The sequence below is a fragment of the Beta vulgaris genome, chromosome 2 (genome assembly GCF_026745355.1).
Source record: "Beta vulgaris subsp. vulgaris cultivar EL10 chromosome 2, EL10.2, whole genome shotgun sequence".
NCBI classification, from domain to species: Eukaryota; Viridiplantae; Streptophyta; class Magnoliopsida; order Caryophyllales; family Amaranthaceae; genus Beta; species Beta vulgaris.
In genome coordinates, this window is record NC_079203.1 from 1,508,377 (window position 1) to 1,533,995 (window position 25,619).

At 36.6% G+C, this 25,619-nt stretch overlaps 2 protein-coding genes across 12 annotated transcripts; one reads left to right on the forward strand and one right to left on the reverse strand.

Annotated features, from left to right (window-relative positions):
• Positions 1-3,726: 3,726 nt before the first annotated feature.
• On the forward strand, positions 3,727-4,561 carry LOC104887770 (hypothetical protein). Its single transcript, XM_010672505.2, has one exon. It carries the CDS (start codon positions 3,841-3,843, stop codon positions 4,234-4,236), a length of 396 nt encoding a protein of 131 aa, XP_010670807.1. The 5' UTR covers positions 3,727-3,840; the 3' UTR covers positions 4,237-4,561.
• A 5,868-nt stretch (positions 4,562-10,429) lies between these two features.
• LOC104887772 (uncharacterized) lies at positions 10,430-25,128 on the reverse strand. 11 transcript variants are annotated; one of them, XM_048638090.2, is made up of 21 exons: positions 24,942-25,127; positions 24,309-24,609; positions 23,934-23,990; positions 23,676-23,829; positions 23,209-23,319; positions 23,003-23,059; positions 22,846-22,922; positions 22,642-22,741; positions 19,242-19,315; positions 18,498-18,598; positions 18,312-18,415; positions 18,136-18,189; positions 17,995-18,050; positions 17,868-17,906; positions 15,495-15,636; positions 14,690-14,874; positions 14,416-14,483; positions 14,248-14,320; positions 14,029-14,090; positions 12,622-13,882; positions 10,430-11,065 (listed from the first exon to the last, which is right to left on the reverse strand). In XM_048638090.2, the coding sequence occupies exons 4-21, from the start codon at positions 23,754-23,756 to the stop codon at positions 10,786-10,788; spliced, it is 2,925 nt and encodes a 974-aa protein (XP_048494047.1). In that variant the 5' UTR covers positions 23,757-23,829; positions 23,934-23,990; positions 24,309-24,609; positions 24,942-25,127; the 3' UTR covers positions 10,430-10,785. The 11 variants fall into 11 exon arrangements, with proteins under 11 accessions (XP_048494047.1, XP_057248395.1, XP_057248396.1 ...); XM_057392412.1 differs by having other exon boundaries at positions 23,676-23,855; XM_057392413.1 differs by having other exon boundaries at positions 23,676-23,868.
• Between the last annotated feature and the right edge of the window lie 491 nt (positions 25,129-25,619).

Consider the following 25,619-nt stretch of genomic DNA (forward strand, 5'->3'; position numbering starts at 1 on the left):
TAGATTTTGATGAGATAAAATAAGGGGGATTTTGGAAAGAGAATATATAAGCCATTGATATTTTATTCAATGGTTGATATTGCTCAAACTCTACCTTGTAGAGTTATTTTACAACTCTAGAGGATTCAAACACCATGGCAACTGGGTTATGGGGTTGCGGAACAAGATTTACACTAACAATTCTCTTACAGCTGAACTTCTTGCGATCTTGGAGGCCATGTACTTGTGGAGGCTCAAAACCTCCATAAGGCCATTTTATATTCCGAGTTATGACTGCAAACTTGCTATTGAGCTTCTTCAAACAGGTCATTGTGATTTATCTGCCAATATCATCAATACGTCCAAGGTGTGCCTTACAAAGCACCCGGAGAATCTGATTAGGTACTGCAATCGCAAGTTCAACCAAGTGGCGGACAGCATTGCCAAGGAGTACAGGATCGGAAATGACGAATGTGTTGTAACTAGGACCTTTACTATCCCCCCTAGTTATTGTTTTGAACAATTATTATCGGATTGTAAAACTTTTGAGTTTAATGTTTAAGTAATGAAGGGCTTTGTTACAAAAAAAAAAAAGTAAAACATAAGCTGGCTCGTTCGAATTTTTTAGAGTTGAGCATGATAAAGTTCGATAAAGTTTTTTAAAAGGTTTGAAATATGTTCTAGTTGTATTATTTTGCGTATTATATAAATTAAATGAAAGATTATATTTAAACTGTACACAATACTTGTGAAAAACTCAAAATAAGCAGTATAAACCTATTTTTAAAGTATATATAATATAATTTATTGAGTTTTAAGGTAAATTGAACTAAAAAAGTTAAGCTCGAAAAAGCTCGAAGCTCGGCTCGAATTCGAGTAAAAGTGTTACTAGTCGAGTCGAGCAAACCGAGACCTGGTCACGTTTCGACTCATTAACAATCCTAATCTACATCATGTTTAAATTAGATGTCATCTAACTTCGATGATAAATAGAATGGAGATGATACTTAAGATGAGAGATCAGGTCCCATCTGCATAATTGTACTTAACCGCTTTCTCACATCAAAGAAAAACATCATGGGCATATAATTATATATTGTGTAACGTGTAGTAGCGTTTAAACTTTCAAATGATCCTAATTATTGTCAAAAATATATAATTTCACGTATTTAAAAGCAGTACTTTATTTATTTTTTATTATTCTTTACTCTCGTCAATATAAATTATCTTCAATTTTAGCTCTATAAACACAAACAATTGAAAAACAAATGCATACCTTCCTGTAAGGCTGTGGCTTGAGTTAGACTTTAAAATATTAGAACTAAAATTACCCCCATAGGTCTTGGGCCTCTTGGCCCTTAGGCCAACTAACCAAATGTCTCTATTCCATCATGTCAAGCCCAAATCTATTCTAAACTCCAAACAAGCAACCCTTCCAAAGTCCAAAATGCACCCTGTAAACTTGAATACTTCCTCCAGGATATATAGTATTTTTGTACCTTTTTAGTTGCACCATTTGCTTTTTTATATTCGTCGAGATAATTCTTTGAACTCGTCGAGATAATTTTATTTGAACGTTAATATCTCTTATCTGGTATAAGTAAAAATTATAAAATTTTGATATTTGGAATCCTCGCATTGAGACGAATCTAACAAGACCTCTACTTTTTTTTTCTTATATAATAATGCGAAATAGCTTGACAAAGTTGGTTGATAAATAGTGCCACAAAACCAAATGATATGCAACTAAAAAAAGTATAGAGGTAGTATATTATTCGTGGTGATATTTGCTTTTGAAGCATAAATTTGACTAATTTTATGTACGCATATATAGACAAAGTAATAATTATGTCCACCAAAGCTTCACCAAATTTGATTTTCTTATTAAACTTTGATCATATCATTTTCTCATTTACCACTTAATCATTTATGCAGCACGAAAACAATTAGAGTAGATTTGAAAGTGAAAATGTTTTCGAAACCGGAAACTCTCGAGTAGTCCCGGTCATTTCTATGTTTCATTAGCACGAAAACCACTAATTTTCAAGAACCAAAACATTTATGAAATAGAGAAACCTCAAATAAAGGTTTTTGTTCTTCCTAGCTTACCACAAAAAACAATAACCATCATTTAGTACAAGACTTGTTTTCTTGGAGTAATCTTCTCTTTTGTCTTGATTATTTAATCCATCTTATGTAAGTTTGGAACTTGAGCGAAAGTAATATGCGTAGAAAATTAGGATCAATATATATGAAATTTTTGAATATTGATTTTATATGTGATGATATGATTCTTGTAAATTATCAAGAATTACCCAAGCATTATATGATTATATCACCTTAAATTATTCCTAAATCGAACTATTGGAACATTTTGGAACACACTTTTATGACTTGGCGAAACTTATTTAACACATCGTCACAACTTATTAGACATTATTCGATCGAGTTAATCTGAATTTATAAATTTACGGAAAATTTGCCAAAACAAACCTTTTAAAGGTTCAAATTTGTGAAAAAAAAACCTTATAAAGCTTTGGTTGCAAAAACAGACCAAAAATTAAATTATTTTTGCAAGATGAAACCTAATGTCATTTTTCAGTGTTGACCAAAGACTTTTCGGCATTGACCACTTCTATTTCCCTTCTTCCTCCATAATCCCCACCTAGCCACAACTACCAACACCTTTCGCAATCCCCCGACCCACCCCTGCAGCCCCCACTTCACCCCCAACCCAGCCCCTCACCACCTGCAGCCCACACACCCCCCATCAGCATCCCCCAACCCTCCCTCCACCCCCTCAGGCAGCAACCCCCACCCCCTTCGCTCCTACCCTATATCCTTTCCCTTCTTCCCTCCCTCACCCCCTGCCTCTCCCTTCGTTCATCCCCCCATCACTGCGCCACCCAATACCCCTTCGCAACCTCCATGCATCCCAGCCACCCAAGGTTTTTCCGGCGCCCTAAAGCATAAGATAAGATAGTGTATAGTAGATAAAGAAAATGGAGAGGCGGGGGGGGGGGGTTGCGGAGGGGGTTGGACGAAGGGAGAGGAGAGTTCGGAGGGGAGAAGGGATAGGAGAAAGGGTAGGGGTGGAGGGTCAGGCGTGGGGCTGCCGCGTACGGGCGTGGGGGGCTGCCGCCTGAGGCGGCGGGATGGAGGAGGGGTTGGGGCTGCTAGTGAGGGGTGGGGTGGCCTGCAGGTGCTGGGGTGAAGTGGGGGCTGCAGGGGTGACCGGGTGGGTGGGGGCTGACGGTAGGTGTTGGCAGCGGTGGCTAGGTGGTGATTATGGAGGAAGAAGAGAAATAGAAATGGTCGACGCCGGAAAGTCTTTGGTCAACACCGGAAAGTATTTGGTCAACATCGAAATAAAAATGACATTAAGTTTCATCTTGCAAACATAATTTACTTTTTAGTTTATTTTTACAACCAAAGCTTTACAAGATTTTTTTTTTCGCAAATTTGAACCTTTAAAAGGTTGTTTTTTTTGACAAATTTTCCTAAATTTACATCAACTTAATCTAAATTAATCTTGTTTGTTCATTCTTATGAAAGAGAAGCGTGGATTATTTTACTAGATATGAAATCAAACTATTAATGGTCATTAAACTGACGAAACATGTAAAAAGTAACTCCAGCACAAAAGACACATGTCTAGAGCAAGAACGTCCTTAAAAACAACGAGGCAACAAATCCCAGCACCACGTATCCTCTTTAGATTCTCATACACCACGTCAAATAATGTTTATTTGGTGCTACAAACAAATCTCTTTCTCCACACTCTCACTACTTCACCATTTCATCAAACATTTTCACAAACCAAAACAATCACAAAGAAAAAAACTAAACAGATCGAGAAAAATGTCTTGGGGAGGACCAGAAGTAGACAGAGGAGAAGTAAAAATAGATCCCACTCCCACTCCCACCAACAAAGCTGTTGATAATAATGGTGATCAATCTTGGAGGAAAACTGCTGACACTCATAAAATGACTCCCGAGCATGTAAAAGCTGCGGGAGTCGAAGCGTCGCAACGCCCACCGGGGCACGGACGTGGCCCCGGTGAGGTGTTGCACCAACGACGTCGGCTGCCGTTCAGTTATACCACTATGACTATAGCAGGTTTTGCTATTACTGCTATTATTGGGTATGGTGTGTTGTACTCTAAGAAAAAGGCTGAGGTTGATGCTGTGGATGTTGCTAGGGTTGCCACCAACACAGCTCGCCCTGAGAACACCGAGAATCGGCCTAGGAAATAGGGAGTTAAGAGTTAACTAGTTATTGTTTTTTTTAGCATGCATGCATGCAAAGCATTATTTTTCACTCTTGGGTATATGTTTTGTATGTTTTTTTTGTTTGATTGCCCACCTACATCTGAGTCCGATTCGGGTCGCACACCTGACTTTGGTGAGTGAGTCTCCCAACAAGAGTTTTTGTATATGGTGAGGTTCGACTCGAGACCTTTCTTTAAGTCACATCAAGCTACTTACAACTTGAGTTAACTTTTATTGGTGTATATGTTTTGTATGTGAAACATGTTGTAGTCACTTGGATTTGGATTTCATCACGACTTTAATTTTCCTATATTTTTGGTTTTGGTAAGTCTCACATAGTCACATATTCGAGTATGGTCTACAAAGGAGAGGTAAACAATTTTTTTAAGAAAACAAAGAGCAAAAATAATTGATATTAGTGTTACACTTAATGGGACAAACAAGTGAGATAGATCCCTTAGAAATTAAAATTAGGCAGTACCATAATCTAAGAATTGGCAGAAGTAGTTCATTTTATGGTTAAACTACTTTTAACATTTGCTCATGTTGTTAGAATATACATCCTTAATATCAGTCTTGTTATCCACTCTTAAAAATAAAAAATTATAATTAACTCGAACATTAGATACAAATTAGAGTTTATTGTGTACTATATTTGGTCAATCTTGGTTGTTGAGGCTATGGGTTGTGTATTTGGAGGGCATAGATGGTCGATGATTGTGCTGATGGAGTCAAAGCTCTGATGATGGATGATCAGAGTGGTAGGAGAAGTGGATGTTGTTTACGATTCAGACAACGAACAATCAATGACGAGCTTTTGTTAATCTATACAAATATTTGTTGAAGAGCCACGGTCAATCTCGTCGCATGAGCAATCCTAATGATCTTTTGTCGTGTGGGATTTTTGGCTCATTATTTGTTGAAGAGCCATGTTCTTAGGTCATTCATGACTCTTTCAGGTTTCTCTGTGAAGTTGGAAAAACAAGGCGTGTTAAAATTCACCAGATTAGTTGGAGATCTGTTCTCGTTATAATTAGCCAAAGCACGATATGCTTTTGTTAATTTATACAAATATATTAAAAGACGTTCTTATCAAAGGAATGGGGTCACGTGATACTCTTCTCAAATTTCTTAGTTACTAGGATTCATATGCATGACTTTTGAAATTAAATGAAATGTGAGTTTATTAATCACTAATCTACTACAATTTCAATACTTCATGTTTCAAAATAAAATATGATAAAGTCTTATAATTATATGTAATTATAAAAATATAGATAAATTTTTTGATCTGTAATACTTTTATTAAATACTCCCTTCGTTTTTTTTAGATGTAACATATTGACTTTTGACACTATTCATCCATTATACTTTGATCACTAATTGTTATTTATACATAAGAAAAAATATAATTATGTGGGATCTTGTTTGATTCGTCACGGTATACACTTTCCAAATATATATTTTTTATAATTTTTACTTTTATACAATTGGAGATATTGTCGGTCAAAGTTGTGTCTCGGTAAATGTGAAAAGTTCAATGTTACATCTAAAAAAACGGAGGGAGTAATAACATTCTCTTATCCTAATTTCATTGAAATTGTTGTTTTTCTCTCCAACTTCTTAGAAGTTTTTTTTAAAAAATAATTAATTATATTATAATGTCCATTTTTAATTTTACACTAGACATAATATTACGAAAAACTAATAAAATAAAGTATGAGATTTATAAATAATAATATATTTGATAATTGTACTCATATGAAAAATCGTCTGAGCGAAAATACTAGTTTTTGATGTACTTGTACGTTCATGTGAAGTCATGACCTATAAGGCTATAACTTGGTCATATAACAATGTTTTCACTCGTATGCATATGTTTTATTTTTATTTTATTTTTTTAACCCGAAACTGAGGGCAATATTGTTGCCTATAAGTGCAGATAAATGTATGAATTTTTTACATAAAAAAATTATTTTGAAGTTAAAAGTCATCTTTGCCTGCTACATCGTAGGGTAGTGGGTGTGTAAATTAGATTGAAGAAATATGTAGGTCAAATTGGCTTTGGATCATGAAGGGGTTGGTTTAAGAAAGAAAGGGTTTGAACTTGCAACTAAAATCGCCACATACTAACTTTAACTCTAACCCTAATTCTAACGCTAATCTAGTCAGACTTGGACATACTTCTCTCATGCATGTTGTGCATGCCACTCACCTTCCTGGAATCATGTAGATATGAGAGTCTTGCTTCCATTCTTCAAATCTCAACTGTTTACATGCTAATAAAGCTCGATAATGGCTAGATCTGGAGGTTTCTTCCGTTCCATAACCACATTCCAAGATTTCATGTAGGTGAAAGACGTGGCAGATAACATATAACAATTAGCAACCATAGACTTAATTTTGGGTCATCTTCGAACTCTGTAGATTGCTTTCTGCATCTTGTGTCTCTCATTGTTGGTAGTCCATTGGTTCTCTTCAGGGGAAGTTTAAGAGTCTTGCTTTTCGTGTATGTGAAATGCTAGTGGCTGACGTGGTGCGAAATGGGTGGAAAACATGATTTTTTTTACTATGTTGTGCTATCTTAATTTCATCTCCATTTCATATAGCAGTTTGGTTTCTTTATATTCTCCACAAATAATTGAGCATGAATATTGAATCAATTTAAACTATTTACAACATATTATTAACAATCAAATTTTTCTTTTTGACAGGTACAAAACTTTTCAAAGTCCGAATTGGAAGCATTTTGATATTTATATATTTCTCGTTGAATCAAGAATGAAGAATTTGCTTCTATTTTGTGTTGAACATTATTTTGGGTTTGAAAACTTTTTAGCTAGCAAACTGGGTAGATAATCATTTTGTAATTTTGTACAGAAACTAGTACTTGTACATATTTGATGTCGACTTTTTGCTATAATATATGACTTTTTCGAAGCCATTTTTAATGCATTAGTAGCTTTTAGTAATGTAATTACAGGGAATTCCTTTAATTAGAAAGTAATTGATTCGGCGTTGCAACTATATTAAAAAGTGTTGCATATGGTTAAGAAAATGTTGCGGGCATATGATTTGAATATTTGAAGAAAAGTGTTGCATATAAACAAAGATAACGTTGCCAATATGTATCAACGTATAATCTTAAAAGTGTTACAATAGGAGGCTAAAAACGTTGCACTTCACAAAGCGTTGCATTGGACAAATCATGCAACGTTTCTATGAAGCATTGCAATAGCCCCTTGTAAGCGTTGCATTAGACCTAATGCAACAGGACTTATTGAAATACTTTTAAAGCGTTGCATTTGATCTTTTGCAACGTTTTTATACCTTGTAGCAACGCTATTGAAGCGTTGCAATAGCCCAGTTATGTAGTAGTGCTTATAAGAAAAACGGTTATTTCACCAAATACCCCTGACAAATCAAAAATTTCACAATATACCCTCAATGTTTCAACAATTCACCATATACCCCTGACATTTCATTTTTGCGCACCAAATACCCTTTTTTTAACGTCCGTTATTTCTCCGTTAGCTTTATTTACAATTTTGCCATTATTAATCCTAAATCCTAATTCTAATCTAACCCTAACCCTAATCTAACCCTTAAACCTAAACCCTCACCCCAAACCCTAACCTACCCAGCCCACCACCCCTCCACCCCTGCAGCCGCCACCCTCTCTCCTGCAACCGCCACCCCCTCTCCTGCTGCCGCCACCCCCTCTCCCACCTCACCCCTACTACCGCCACCGCCACCCCGTAACCCCACAGCTGCCCCCTCACCCATCCCCGCAACCACCCACCCCCTCCCCCACCCCTACGCAGCTTTCGCACCCTTTCCCCCCACCTCTGTAGGATTTCGCACCCCTTCCCCCCACCCCGTCAGTTTTCGCACCCTTTCCCCCTACCCCCGTCAGTTTTCGAACCCATTCCCCCTGCTCCCGTCGATTTTCGAACCCATTTCTCCTACTCTCGTCGGTTTTCCACACTTTCCTCCCCACCCCCGTCAGTTTTCGAACCCATTCCCCCTGCTCTCGTCGGTTTTCGCACCCCTTCCCCCCACCCCTGCCGGTTTTCGTACTCTTTCTGCCCACCTTTGTTGATTTTCACGCAATTTGATTAGGAGAGAGAGATGCGCGTGGGTGGCGGCTGCGGGGTAGTGGCGGGATGGCGGCTGCGGGGGTGGGGTGCGTGGGGGATGGCGGCTGCGGGGGTGGGGTGCGTGGGGGATAGCGGCTGCGGGGGTGGGGGAGGGTGGAGCTGCTGGGGTTTAGGGGTAGGATTAGGGTTAGATTAGGTTAGGTTTAATTTAGGATTAGGGTTAATGATGGCAAAATTGTAAATAAAGCTAAATGTGGATTAACGGCAGTTAGGCAAAAGGGTATCTGGTGCACGTTTTCGAAAACTCAAGGGTATACGGTGCGTTTCTGAAACATTGAGGGTATATTGTGAATTTTTTGATTTGTCGGGGGTATTTGGTGAAATTGTCATTCAGTTTCCATTTGTTCAGTAAATCATATATGCTTTGATCTTTTTTGAGGAAGTTAGCTTATTTATGATACTTGCTTATTTTTGTGTTCAATCCTTTCTATTAGTAACAAGTTCATATGTGAGGATCTTGAGTGAATGTCACCGAAAACTTTTTGCTCATCCTTGAGGATATTGAATTAACTAGGAAACAAAAGCAATTCATTGTGTGCATGATGTTGGTTCATGTTTAGCTAATTAGCTTGAGGAAGTTTTTGATGGTAATAAGCGTATTATTTTTCACATTGACAAGTGCTAAGAAAACAAATTAAACACTATTGGCTCCCCAATATTTTGCTGCTTTTGGCAAAATGCATGTGTTCTCTCTACATTAGAGCAATGATTAAAATGCATGTGTTCCCTCTACATTAGAGCAATGATATTCCCATGTGGATATTGGACAATTGTCCAATACGATGGCAAATCTGTAATTTTTATGACAGAAATTAATAAAAAATTATAAAAAAATTATATAAATTTTTATTTGAGGTTTGTTACTTGAAATTTAGTTGATATTTTAGATGACTAATATATCTTGACAGCTTCTTATCATATCGATTGACTACTATATCATATCTTGGCCGCATCTTGTCATATTAAGTAAATGTTATATTATACTCCATCCGTCCCATATTATAGTGCTTGTTTATTTTTTACACGGTTTTCAAGATGGACCTTTTGACTTTCAATATCTTGAATACCTTATTAATGAAAAATATAAAAAGCTGATATTATGAAACTACATATTGAGGCGGATTTAATTTAACAAGATTCCACATGAGTATGTTTTCTTATATATATATTAATGAGAATATTTGGTCAAAGATTTTAAAGTTTGGCCCACCTAAAATGAAGTTGCACTATACTATGTAATGAAGAGAGTATTGAATTGTATCAAGTTGCTAGTAAAATTACAAAACTGTCATGATATTGGACAAGTTGTCCATTATTGAATATGGAAAAATACTTTCTCCTCTACATTATGTTCTGTTCCATAGCATTACTTTGCTGTTTATCCAAGCTTACTTGGTGGAGGTGGTGGGAAAGTCTCCTTGTGACTTTGAGATCGCAAGTTCGAATACCTGACGCAGTCGAAAATTATGGAGAAAAGCAAGCGCTAATCCCGATTAAGAACAGACAGATTTACAAGCGATAAATCTGTAAAAGCTCTGGAATCCACCAAAAAAGAGTAAAAACTCTGTGATATTATTAAAAGTCAAAAACTGCCTCCAAGCATTGACCTAATAATGTTTAAATACCTAAAACAAAACCCTAATACGAAATTAAGGAAATAATAAAATTCGGAAATAATTAAAAGGCTGATTTCGGGCCTTAAACGAACTCGGATGGCTTAAAAAGCATGTAAATGCCTTGGGCTTTTCCTCTTTCTTGTTTAACTTCAAGAACTCATCCTTTGATATGCGTCCTCCTGAAATATATTTTTTAATGTTATTAAATCATAAACATGTAATTGCCAAAAATCTAAAAGGGTTTTACTAAACAACGCATCATCTCTTATTACCTGTGAGTTAATCTCATATAGTGTGTAAATATTTGTAGATTTAATGAGATGGATCCTTCTATAAGTGACTTGGTTTCTGGCTTTGCACTCTGAATATAAAGACTTTCAGAATATAAAAAAACATGTTAGCTGCTTTGTAAAGAGATCTTTGAATTCCTTATTTGAAGACCTGGATATTCATATTATCATATACGTTATATGTTTATATAATACAACTCCTCATTTCCTTCAAACTCCATTATTGCGCAGAGAGAAAGGAGAAAGAGAATCACTAGTTAGTAACAAATACATCAAAATTATTCAATGGTGATCCTTTTACAGTACATTAATATCTTACATTCTGGGAAACAACGGAGCCACAACGTACGCGAAAAAGAAATAAAATGGTTGTTGTTCAACCAATTGTATCTTGAGATGAGGAGCTGGTTCCGCATTATTGTGTATGAAGAACCTGGAATGTCCGCCAAAAAACAATGTACACATACACTAACTTGCACAACTAAACATTGAATTGCCAAAACACTTCAATTTCCCAGAAGCTTTTCTGCGAGCTGCCTCAGTACGAGCGGATGTTAAACTCAAAGTAGATCTTGAATCCAAAGCAGACAAATCGATCCTGTCCATTATGTTTATCCTAGGTGGCTGAAGAACTGCTTTAGGCATAGATAATGCCCACTGCATTCCCCAAATTGCCAATGGCCTCATGTATATAAGAGATCGGTAATGGCCATCCAGTGTCCAAGCCTCCGGCGTTTGGAACCAATATCTACAAAAAGAAACAAATGTTACGACGATGCTACTATACTGTACTATTGTTAGCATCCATGCCTCAAATGGAACTTGGATGGTTCCTCGAATCAGCGTTTTCTTTTCAGCACCCAAAAGGTCATTCCAGGAGAATGTAGTTACTCCACATAGACTATTAGTTATGCTTGTCGGTTTAAAGTAATGTTTTAAATGTGTGTAATTGAGGGGGGTGCCTACCATGCATTTTGTACTTTGGTGAGGAGATGAAGGCCACTGCAATTATCTTTCATGCAATCCCGTTCGCATAAGTTCTTTTGAACATTAATATCTTTAATTTCATATCTCAAAAAATTACAGAATGACGATGTTTTAAAACACACATTAAAAAGGACTCAAATAAGCATGATAATGTGAAGTACTCCACTACTCCATATTAATATTTTTTCTATCTTAAGAATAAGATACAGTCAACAGTCAAAGATTACAAACTCTGACCTTGAAAATAGAGGTGGAACAACTAACAAAAATATGGAAGAAGTATTTGGAAAAAAGGGCCTGCAAGGTAAAAAAAAGGCACTACCATCCTGGAATCAGCTAAAACGAAATAAATCATAGAGAGGTAGATGAGGGAAAGTAATGTGGTGTTTCTACAAAAAGCGAGGGGTGGGCGGCGCAGGGAGGGGGGACTCAGGGAGGCTGGAGGGGGGTGCCGTCTTATCATGTTAGGTAATATAGCAAGTATCACATTGTTTTCATCTTAGGTAAGTGTAGCAATTAATACAGAAAAAGAAAAACAGAAGTGTTGAACAACAAAAGGCTTTGACAACACAAACATATAGGGAGTATATTCTACAAATCACCAAGATATGGTTGCATCAGACAAGTAATGCTACTACGCTAGACTCCTAGACAATATGGAGAAGCCACGCGGGGGGGCAGGGAAGACTTGCGGCACAAGGACGCAGCTTAGTTAATTTTACAATGGGCACCATGAATTTCACACATACAGTATATGCAATTGCATATACTATAAGTATCATAGCTCAATGGCTTTGGAAGTCAGCTGCAACACTTCGCATGCTTCTAGGATTGAATACTGCTCCCGCATATTGCTTTTTTTGTTCCGTCATATTTTGATTGAAAAGTCTTTATCTCCTTTCCCACTAAAATTAACTATAACTTTATTTATATGCATGGAAATTTATATACCAAGTATGTACTCACTTTAGAAGGACAATCATTTGTACAGTTTTTGAGCTAACATTCTTTAATATTAATGTTAATTACTTATTAAATTTTAGATTTAGAATTAATGTTTATTGTTATAATCTTAATTGACTCATTGCTACTAATTTAAACATTCTGTTCCCACAACTTCTGATACACTGCTGGACAATAACGAACTCAGAATACAAAGTGAGGATAAAAATTATATTTAGGGTAGAAAGTGAAAATGGGCAAATTTGTTACAGGTATGCCATGTATGACATATGACACCTTAAGGAAACAAAATAAGTCAAGAAAGAGCATCTGACAAAATCTACTACAGTAAATACACACAAAAGTATGCCTTACCCAAATCCGTCTTCAGACCAGCCAGCAATAAATATTCCTTCAGCAGTGGAAAATCCCTGCTCCTCCATTCCTGAAAGAATCATAGTAGCAGCCACAGCATATGTAACTCCACTCCAAATTTCACGTGATTGCATGCAGGTCTCGTCCACCTTCCCACTGGGATGCATTCCATTTACAGCACCCATCCGACCTCCTTTAACTTTCATGACATTGTAATCAAATATCTTCTGCAGGGTGCTCTTAATTTGGTTGTCATCAAAGAGATTAGGCAACCCAGATGAAGCAGTATACCATTGTCCAGCTAATTGATCTGCTTGAATAGATTTACTGTTACTGCTTGATCCAGAATCATAGTTGAAATAAGACCCATTCCACAACTTAGTTTCAAAGGCATTTTTAGCCACCAAAAGTTTTTTCTTGCATTTTTCACCAAACTCTTCGTCACCTAGTTGAGAAGCCATTGCTGCTGCTGCCTGAAGTGCTGCAAGCCACAAGCCGCCACAATAAGCACTGACACCATGAACTGTCCAAGTATCGTACGTCTGATCTGGAAATCCATCATTCTCTATAAGGCCATCATCATCCGTGTCGAATTGATACATATACTCTATGGCAGCTCGAACAGAAGGCCAAACATCAGCTCCAAATGACATGTCTCCTGTTGCAGAGAAATCCCGATAGACCTGGAGCACAAACTTGGTGTTCAAGTCCTTCCATTTGCTTGTATCGTGTATATTATAGGCATTCATCTCTTTCCACGGGTCATGTGTTCCCAGATCATGAGGAACAGCTCCTCTTACCTTCCGAATTCCCACATTACCTTCTGCTAGGAACCGTACTCTTCTACCATCCTCAGATAAGACAGCTTTGGCAAATTCACGTTGAATACTAAGTTCAATTTTTGGAAACAAATCAAGCAGCGCAAAAGATGCATAGAAGTGTACATCATACGTGCACCACATGATGTATTCCACTCCTTCCAGATAAAGAAACCTGCCCACATCATTATAACCATCCTGGGGTTCTGCCAAAACAGATGACTGATTAGCCTTTTTACAGGGTAATTCTATCTCTTCCTTTGAAGCATGTCCTTTTCCATGGTCTCCCATTGGAGCAACAGCCTTATCACAAATTGCTCCATTTGTATGCTCAATCACCAATCCTATAGTGTCGACCTTAGTTGTTGAAGTATTCTTTGTGTTCTCGTCTTCTGTCAACTGCTTTTTATTATTAACATAACTTCCAGCTGACTCGGCAGAGTCTGCAATAACATTTCCATTTAACAATTTTTGGCTAATATGTAAATACAAAAGAAGCAAATTTATAACAATTGTGCAAACAGCTACTTGCATATGTCATACAGATGCATTTTTTAAAAAAAGCATTGCAACAGTCAATTAGGAATACCTATCCAAACAGTCCCACCAGCTACCAAAAAGTATAGTTCATTAAACAGGGTAAATTTGTACCTGCAGGAAAGAAGAAATTTTAGCTAACTCGATGAAAGGGACTATCCTAAATACGCACAGATCTAAAGTGGAAAAAAAAAAGTAATTACAGCGATATCATACTAAATGGCAAACATCTTAATACCATTCAGATATCCCAAGCCCCAAAATTTCTTACCATTCTGGTAGCCTATCATCCTTCAGCACCGGCTCCTGCCATTTTTCAATTTCCTCCTCCCATCTCTTATAGTCTGATGAGAATTACATGCAAATCAATCTCTTTTAGAGTATGAAACAAAAGCAGTTAAACTATCATGTGTATATCAGGATTAATTGCGGTACATACTAGTGAGTGAATAATGTATCAATTCCTTGGCTGCTCGTGGAGATGTACCATAATACTTCGTATATCGCCTAAAGCATTATAAAAAGGTAAGAGAGGATATGTACTGAACTGGACTAACCAGGGAGAAACCCCATAACACAGGACAGAACATCTAACTTACTAGTCATATAATCAATTAGCCTCAACTTAAAATCTTGAGCACAAAGTTGCTGTGCTGTATGGAACACAGATGAAAAGATTCAATCAAACTACATGAAATAAAAGAAGACCGAACCTGTTATAAGAGCTTCCTTTTGAAAATTTTACTTTAGGGGAAGACCATGCAACAGAAAATGCAACAGTACACTTTCCATGAGGCTCCACCCATGTTGAAGCCGAAACAGCAGCACAAAGTGTTTCTCCAGGCATGGATGGCATGCTTGGTCCAGCATTAAAGTTCTCCCGGTCAAATTGTCCATCCTTTACAACCCAAAAGAATTTTGAAATATAAGATTTTCTTTTAAAAAGGAAATCAACATACAAAAAGGACAAACACCATTAGTTTTCTTCATTAAGATCGTTAGTAATAACTAATAAGTTTCACTTCCCCCCTCCATATTAGTTGCAACATTAAGAAATTTACACTATTCACAATCTCCTCTGACTATATTTTGTAATTTATAAGGAGAATAATATCATGTGGAATCTTGTTAGATTCGTCTCAATGTGTACTTTATAAATCTATTATTATTATTATTATTATTATTATTATTATTATTATTATTATTATTATTATTATTAATAATAATAATAATAATAATAATACCAAAAACGAATACAAACACTTTAATAGTCTAAATTATGCATTTGCAGGCATAAAGCTCTCAATGTTGCAACTAATATGGAGCAAGAGAAGCATTAATTTCATCCTGTTTATCAAGCTTTTTCCGGACGCAAAATAGTTCAGAGAAGCAGACACCTTTAGCTGAACGATCACTATAATGAGACTAAGATATTATAAAATTGCAAGCAGAACCCTCACAGAAGGAGCAAATAAAAAATGCAATCAAATCAATAACCTGCAAGCAATAAGACCTTACCTGTGTCATTTTTGACCACATATCCTTCGCTGTAATACAACTTCCCTCCGCTAAACCAAAGCATGGAAGGACAGTCACATTCACATTCTGTGTTTCACAAGCAGCAATTGCAAAAGTGACTGGAGGATTGTCCTTTGCAGTCCTGAATCATGTCAGAAACCTCATTCAGGACACCAAACAAAACAGCATTTCCCAAGTAATAAAATAGAACAGCACAAGACCATTACCCATTGCATACACCTAAGCTTTAATCCAAAAAGAATATATTGCCACATCAATAACATGGAATAAGTTGGTAAAAGCCTAAGAATTAGTTACTGTCAGTAAGAAAAAGAGATGATAGAAAGTGAAGAAAAGTTAATTATAAGATGTAGCGGAAAGCAAGAAAAGTAAAGAGGGAAGAAGAAAAAGGAGTATATACTCAGAAAAAATCATTCAAGCAGCACCTATGGAAGAAAACCCTAACCCCTTCCCAATGATAGGGGTTGTATTTGACTGGTTGCACAAACTTGGTACAAGAGCTGTAAAGGGTAACTCACAGGATATCAGCAACAGTGGCGCCAGTAATAGATGTTCTGGAACAGGAAGTAGCAAGTGTTCAAGCTTCACTTCACCAGGTGGTTGCCAATGTTATTATGAAGTCTCTAAAGGATTACAACCAGAACTCACTGATCAAATCACCACTAAATTGGAGCAGATCCCTAAGCATATGAAAGAAGAATTGATCTATCACTAAATAAAGGGAAGGTCACAACTCACAACAGCAAGGGAGGACCAGGAGAAGTTTCAAGAACAGATCTGGTCATCTCTCGTTACATCTAAGGGGCCAGAGATCACTCACCTGGAGCCACCACAAGATTCAGTGGGTCAACAGATAGGAGAGTCAGACATGGTGGAACAACTTCTCAATAATTTTGGAAGTGATAATGAAAAAAAATATCAAGGATGGGTGATAATTCGAGGTTTGAGAAGTTGGACATGCCTACTTCCATATTGTTTGGGAGAGGAAGATTGCAGTGCCAGTGGTGGCATTTGAAGAAAATGCGCTTGGGAACACAAGAGAAAGGCGATTTTGAGTTGAAGGGATTGTCCTTCATTTATTGCCCAGATCTATCAATGCATCTATTTTGAGCATGAATTTTTGATTGATTTTTGTCATATTCTACTGTTCTCTACAAAGAAGTTTAAGCATCACTATTCTCGTACAAAAATGAAGAGCAAACAAGAGTGCATCAGATGAAACAAGTGAAAGACGGCAGTAATGAAAAACAAATCTTCATGTCCAAACTCTATACAATGCAACACTATACTCCTAATTCTTACAATTCGTTTTGAGAACACCTTTAAGTATGACAAAATGAGCAAATCAGCAGATGATTAAACATCAATGTCAAGCAATAAGGCATCATGCATCATCTTGCTCATCCAAAGCCCTCATTTAATTACTGAAATGACGATTGAAAATTAGCTCCAACAAAACAAACAGGATTGAGAAAATGATGCGTGGCAAGAATAAAATGAAGGATCTAACTAACACAGGGTTGAACCAACCCTAAAAACCTAGATTCGCTAAACACAAGGATTCGCCAATCCTAGAGGTCCTAGAATCAAGATTTAAAAGTACATTTCCTAAGAATAGATTAACTAGAAAAATCAAAGATTAAAGCATATATCTTAACTGACTCTGTTGATTTATTTGAAATTTTCCAGCCTTATAGGCATAAACTTATTAGTTATTACAAAACAAAACCAAACTCCTATCAGAGGTAGGAAATCAAAATTTAAAAAATCAAAAAACCTCCCTAGACATTGTGAAGTAATAATCAACATTTAAGGTTCAAAGCCAGCGCAAAAATGAGTAAGCCACTAACATAAAGTACCTAGTTAAACTACCATAAGTAAGATGCATATTAATAAACAAATAATTCCCAGCAAGCTTCACACTGGAATTTAACCACTTTTTTGCTGCCTGCCAGCCCAACAAGCAAGCCCACCTGGCTGCTACCATGAGACACAAACCGAGGCATTTGCCCTTGACAAATTGTTCATGTATGTTTATACGTGACTCAAATGATAACAATAGAACAGTTTGACTTCCAAAACACCAATAATCAAGTTTACCTTAGAGTCTAATGCTCCAGCATCATAAAACATGCATGTTTTCGCTCATAACTTCTTGAATTTCATATTAGTATTTCGCATCAATCAGATCAATTACTCAAACAACTAAATCGAAATTCCTTAACAAGATCAGATCTTAACGACTGATCAGAATAAAAAAAAATAGCACACTATTTTTCTTTCACCTTTACTCTCTCAAAGGAAATATGCAAACCAACCGTAATAAACAGATAGTAGGGTTTGATAACTTGCTTGTGATGCAGGAGAACACCAGAAACGCTGTCTTCACCTCTATCAAAGAAAGGAAAAATTATCATCATTTAGGTTCAATCATATTTTCACAATAACTCAAGAATGAGAACATATGACAATCACTCACATAAATGGTTCATTAACATGCTCTCCAGATAGATGGGAGGCTCCCCCAACAGAGTTCTGTGAAAAAGTTCATACGTGAGTGAAAACTAGTCCCAAATTCCATATAACATATATTCTAATTAAAAGCACAAGGCAAACTTACAGCCCAAGTGAAAAGAAGGCTGACTTTAGCCCTGTCCTTCCCATTGTTCACCAACTGCGACAAAACAAACCTATCACTATTAGAGAAATAAAGTCACAGATAGAATAAGCATTGTGGCATTCTGCATTAGTAAACTGTGCCCAGTTGTTCATTAAGCTTCATCTACACACACTAACCGTATATACAAAGACTGCAGCAGGAAGACTGCTGTCCTTATAGTTATGAGGTATAAAAGGAGATATTTGACGACACGAAATCTTCAGTTCAGGATCAGGTTCACCTACAAATGAAAATAATACAGCTGTAACTAAAAGGAGCATCAACAAGTTTAAGGATTGCATAAACAATAATTAACAAACTACCATCATATATTGTCCAAGCCCTTGGAAATAGAGCATGATAAGATGAATGCTGTCCATCCAAATTCCATCCCCAAGATGATATACCTTGATTACTGGATTTTCTGCAGAAACAAAAAACAGAATTGAGCTGAAATCATGGATGTGAACGATTTCATTCTACTAAAAAAATGGTGAAGTTCCAAAATGTACGTAGCATGGAACATCCAGGATATGCAAAAAATATTTCAATGCCTGACATGTAGTTAACATATGGATGCACCTTAGTTCTTGGATTACGTCCTAGCCATAAACACACCATACCAAATGACAGCACATCATGGAATCATAAGACACCTCATGAAAACAATCTTTTACCACTAATAGAGCCCTTTTGTGCCCTCGTGATACACAAAAATCTAGATAATACAAAAGAAACAAGATTTGAAACCTAGACGACTGGCTTGGTCCCTTCTCCCCCCCCCCCCCCCCTTTTAATCAACCCTGTTCAGTATAAACAGCACCTTGAGGATATTCTTCTCAAAAATACCCCAATCACGATAGAATTGCACCAATTAATACCAGACTAGTTTAGAAGAACATGCAATAAAATGAGGTAAATTGTTATATGTAGATGAAAAAAGAGAAAATAAGGCTAACAATTGAAAAGTAGTTCGGGAGGATTTATACTAAAAGTAACTCAACAACTCCTAAAGTACCACCAACAAATGTCACAAACATGAAAATCTTATCAGATTGTAAACTTACCCTAAACCTTCATGCTGCCCAGGGGCCAAAACTGATGCATATCTTCTATTTCCTCCATCACGAGATATAAAAATCTGCAATACCAATACTTCAGAGTACTTTCTTTCAATTTGAAGGAGATCAAAAAGTAAAAAGAAATAGAGAAAATAAGGACAGGACAGGAGATGGGATCAGTTGTAATAAACTTGATACTAACCCCACAGAAACCATCTAAAAAGTGGAGTATCAGAGGAGATACAAAGATTGAATCTACACATCCCCTAACAAGTCACAGCCCATCATTCTTAAAATTACAGGCAGTGATCCTAATAAGATTGAAAAGGGCCACTAGAAGTTCCTAAGTATTTTTGTACAACTCTCAAGTCTACTTCTAACATTATCTAAGTTGCATCATCTTTCTGCTTTTGGTTTATAGATAGATTGCTTTCAATGTTGATTTTATCATTGTGTGAGTAATTTTCTTGTCAAACCGTATTTAAGTTTAACCATGATCGATCACCTGCCCTTTTATCTTCACAAGTTCAGAGCAACTTATAATTGCAACTACTAAGCTGCGAAAAAAGTTGGTCCTTTTACCTCCCTAGCTAATGCTTAAGATGGCAAGGGGTTTTAGCCTATCTCAATTGCAATAGAGCTCAAGGGAGGCTAATGCTCTTGTTTTTTTTTCACTTACTAACATTATGGACAAATCCCCCTTAAACTAAGAATTTGATTAACATAATTGAAACTTTCAAATCTAAGGCATAATTTAACTGGACAGAGGAAGGCCAAGCTTGGGATGGTCATAATAATTAACTTAATCAATCACTAACTTAAGTAGGGTTATGCATTTTCGTCTCGATCATGTCCATTGTGCCAGAAGAGTGACTCGTTGTAAAGTGGTTGAATATAGCAAGCTCCGTGCTCAAGGTCCCCCTCTTGCTCATTCCTGCCAAATGAAGTTAAAGTGAGGACATGCCTAGTACTCAACAAGATTTTGATGTAGGTATTGATTCGGGGGTAACTATTCTATCGTTTAAGATGATCGGTTGCAATTAGGGTAAGAAGGGATGATTAGCAATGCATATGCATGCTAGGTGGGAACTAAACACCCTCATACCTTTAATTTGGATCAGTCATTCCGATCAATAGAAGAGACCTCGGAGTATTGATGACATCCCATCTATCACAAATCCACACATTGAAACAGACACAAGAACCACTGGAATAAGTACTGAGTTAGTGACAAGGTGTGTTGCCTGACAAAATCCAAATTTAATGGAAGATAGATATCAACCCTGTGTTACGGTTACTCTCTGATCACCAACTATAAATCTTGGAATATTATGGGAGCAGAAATTGCTCTATAATCTATTCTACTGCCGCTCTGGAAAATCATTATTATTAATCAACTAAACGTCTTGGCATTGGTTGAAATCACATCGGAGAAGATCATGCTCAAAGAGTTGTTGGCATTCTTGGTTACATTGGGCATCTTTGCATTGACACTCAAGGGCCAAGGCTAATAATGGCAGTATTTGAGAATAATATAGGAAAAACTAACAAGAACAATCTCATCTTTGGAGAGCCTTCTCATTTCAATCCCAACTTTCTTTTAACTCGGTTTAATCCCAACATGGGGGCACCCTTCTCTAATTGGATTAAATTGTTTCTTTTAATTATCTTTATTACTTTTATTTTCAGTTAATTCATTCATTTCTTTATTCAATTATAATCAACAACATAAGTACCAGTCCATAATTACCACTTCGTATCTCCAACACCATAAGTCATAACCACCACCACTTCATAAGTAGGACAACACCATAGCCACCATACTCAGCAACTAACTACCTTAGCCACCTCAATCCCCAAGTACACCATAAACACCTTCACAATGTTGCCGTCCAATACCATTTTAGCTTCTTTACTTTAATGGGATGGCTGGGATGGCAGCTAAGCATACAATTAATGCAATTTAAGGATATTGAGTAAAAAAGAATAGAGCAAAGCTTGCCTTCAACTCCCTAATAGTTGTTTGAATTCTGCATTGCAATATCGAGCTAGTCGAAATATGTAGGCAACAAGATCTAGACTTTATGCAGAGGAAAAATATGGTCTTAAGCCTTTAACCACTCCAAAAACCACAACAATGTACCTGAAACCAAAGAGAGATGTAAAATCAACCCACCCCAAAAACAGCCCCAATCTCCCCGAAAAACCACTCACCTCAAAAACAACCTAAACTTCCCAAACAGCTGAACATCGATAAGAAAGAGAACATGCCAGCAAGGCAGTGCCGGCGAAAGGAAGGGGAAGGTGTTAGCTAGTTGGTGGACTTAGATGGAGAAGGAGTGGGAGTTTGGTGGTGTTGGCTTCTGTAAAGTGGGAGCAAAGGAGAGAGAGGAGTTTAATAGCAATTAAGAGGTTGTTTGGTTAACCTTCAAATGCATGGGAAATTAGAATTCCTAGGAAGTAAATATATGTGGTGTTGTTTGGTCGGCAAAAACATGGGAAGTAGAACTTCCTAGGAAGTTCTATTTCCTACAAAATGGAGGAAATAACTTACCTAGGCCCCCCAAGGTAAGTGGAGCTTCCCATGGGAAATAGAATTTCCCATGTTCAACCAAACAAAAAAAAACGTACTTCCTAGGAAATAAAAATTCATGGGTAATGCAAATTCATGGGGAGTTATACTTACCAATTTCAACCAAATGAGCCCTAACAAAACAAAACCAACAATATAAAATTTACCAGTTCTAAAGGTAGCAAGGCAATGAGTCTATTTTGAGAAAGTACCTCCAAGGATAGGATTAATCTGAGTTGAAGTCTAGTAAGGATTAAAATAAGAATGTCCCTCATAGTTGAGATTGTTTTTGTTAATTTTTCTAATCATATCTTGGAAACAAAACCTTGCTACAATTGACCCAATTTTGTTGGAGAATTAACCATGCTAGCCTTGATCCTTCCTGATATCAAAACTAATAAAGAAAACTAAAATATTCTGCTACCGAGCAATGCATAATAAACCATGACTCATTTGCCAAATTGCCAGAAATTCCAATAATGCGCTTCTCTTAGAAACTAAAAATATATAGCAATTGTTAAATAAAGAAACTGCTCTAACGAGTGCACATTTCAAAGAATGGATATAAAGGTATGTGCCTACTTGTGACCAATTGCGACTATGATTAGACCATCTAACACTTGTTGGAAATTAGAGACATGGAGAAATGCAAGGTTCCATAAAGCCTTGTGTTTGAAGAGTGGACTTTGCAATTTCAAGATGGCATCAAATTAGTGAATGGTGTTATTAGCACTTTAACAGTTAATTGATCACTAAAGACACCATGGCCTACATTAATGCAGCAGCATGAAAACAAAAATGAACAAAAGTGCATGTTATAGGTTAGAGTTTTACTGAAAATTGATTGGCCATGACAGGGGAAGCCTCACATAGACCAGGAATAATTTGCCATTGCCTAAACTCTCCCCTGAAACCTCTAGATATGCTGCCACTTCTGCAACACAGTTGAGAAAAAGGTTTGACTTCAGATGAGATAAACCAAAAGTCCAAGACCCAAGTACGAGAGACAATTTATCAAGAAGAAAACAAAATTATTACCCCATTCCTCCCAGCGGTACTCCTTGAGATGCTGAAGGTTTGGCGCTTTCTCTATTAAAAGGGTCAATAGGAGCTTTCTGCATAAAAGATTAAAAACAGTTAAAAGGGCAATTTAGTCAAACAAGATCTGACACATTGAAAGTCATCCCAAATTTACCCTTCCATGTGATTCCTCTTCCCTAACATACGACCACAAACGAATACCGAGACGAACCTGCATTGGAGATAACATAAGGAAACAGACCAATAAGAAAAGATAAAGAGAGAAAAGAACCAGTATGACATGCGAGTTGTTACACATTTAGTTAGTGCAAGAGAAAGAAAAAGGGAAGGGAAAAAAAGAGCCAATTAATAAATAATTACCATCTTAATTGCTTCCACAAATGTGACACTAAATTCTTTCAGAATGTTAGCATGGCTGTTCAACCTCCTCCTCCAAGCTTGCTCAGGTGGAGCCGCACTATCAAAATCCAGCTACAGAAAGTATATGCGTATGAATTTCTTTGTATAATGTGAACACATGGCAAGTCCACAGATGAAGACAACAAACGAGAAAAAAAAATATTCTATGATAAGACAAGAATATACAATCAGGTTGTCAAAAAGTAACCCATTTTTTATTAACATCATATGATCATCAATCATAGAAGGAAAAGAAAATGGACGAAGGGGGTGATAGCGTGGGCTAGCATTATTATTCCAAATATTTCCAACATTGGAAGAATTTAATTTTTCTAAAAGGGTAGAACTATAGAACAATGAATCGTTCTAAGTCCTTTTGCTTCCTTTCGCACAATCCATAAGCATAATACATAAATCCAAAGACATACCAACTGCAATGTAACTCTGCTCACATACTCTTCTCGAGGCCATGAGTTTTTCCTACAATGAAATATAGTCCCGCTAACCATTTTCTCTTTGTTGTTACTTCAGGTTGCCATGGTGGCCTTGATTTCTTGAGATTATCAAGGCTCAATGCTTTCTCTATAATAAAGGTCAAAAGGAGCATTCTGCATTAAAGATCTAAAAAACAATTAAAAAGACAACTTAGTTCAATAAGGATGGCACATTACAAGCAACAAAATTACCCTTCCATGTGATGCCTCTTCCCTAACATATGACAACAAACAAATACGAAGCTCAACCTACAACGGAGATGAAAACAAGAAACAAAGCAATGTCGTAAGATTCCAAAGAAATAAAGCAAAATCAAAAGAATCGTGTTAACAAGTAATAACAATCTTATTGCTTCATTAAAATGTGATACCGAATTCCTTAAGAATGTTAGATGGTGTTCAAACTTAATCCTACAAGCTAAGTTGTGATGCATAAAGATTATTGAAGAGATTTTTTCATACGAAACAACAAATGATGGCAAGTCCAAAGTAACAATTAGATATATACAAATTCTAGGATTTACATATATATATAATTGACAACAACAAAAATAAACAAAGGCTCACCCGTATTAAATACTTATTGGCTACCAATCATGGAGAACAAGAGGCCTATCATATTCCTCCCCATTAAAAAAAATTAATTTATTGAAATGTAATAGGAATTAGAACACACCAATTCTAAGATACTCTCCTTCCCTTCCCTATACCTCCAAACTCTTTCGTTAGAACACACCGTAAAAGTCACACCACATTCCTTTTAACAATCAGGCCCGTCCCTGAGCCAGGGCAGGAGGGGCGGCCGCCCTCGGCCCGGGGATGAGCTCATTCATTACTGATTTCCAGCCACAACACTTGAAAAATTAATCTGATGAAATTAAACAAGAACAAGTGAACACAAATATGCGCATCTACAAATTGTAACATAAATTTTCTTATCATTTACTTCCATGAAACAAACAAACATGAATTAACAAGTTATACCAGAAATTCATTCGAATCATAAGTTTATAACATGTAAATTATCACAAAAAACATGAGATAACATATATGAGAAAGAAAAAATAAGTTGAATTCATGAAACAAACAGCATAAAACCAATCGCATGAATAATCACATGAAGTAGATCTCAAATATCGCAATTCCACATCAAAATCCGCAACAAAACAAGTAGATTCATCTAAGGAACAAAACAAGAACCTGGAAAGAACTTCTGCAATTCGAGCTTTTGAGAGGTTTTAGAGGTTCTAAAGGAATTCAATTTGCGTATGAGTTGGGCACCGGCACCGTCACTGTGACCGTCTTACGGAGTGTTACTCGCATACAGCTCAGGCCGAAGATCGGGGGAAGTTTAGAAGAGATGAGGAGATCATATAAGCTAAGGAATGCGCTACGGTGTCCCTCTCGTAATATTATTTTGAGAATGTATCGTGTCGGACTCGTCCGATCATAATCTTTGGTCGGACGACTTTCAGGTGGTTTCAATTTTTTTCAGTTAGTCTTAATTTTTTTTCATTTAGTCTTAATATTTTTCAATTAGTTAGGTCTAACTGAAAGTAACTTAGGTCTAAATGAAAATAAGTTAGGTCTAAATGAAAATAAGTTAGGTCTAAATGAAAGTAAGTTACCTCTAAATGAAAGTAACTTAGGTCTAAATGAAAGTACCTTAGGTCTAACTGAAAGTAACTTAGGTCTAACTGAAAATAAGTTATGTCTAAATGAAAGTAAGTTACCTCTAAATGAAAGTAACTTAGGTCTAAATGAAAGTACCTTAGGTCTAACTGAAAGTAACTTAGGTCTAATTGAAAATAAGTTATGTCTAAATGAAAATAAGTTACCTCTAAATGAAAGTAACTTAGGTCTAACTGAAAGCAACTT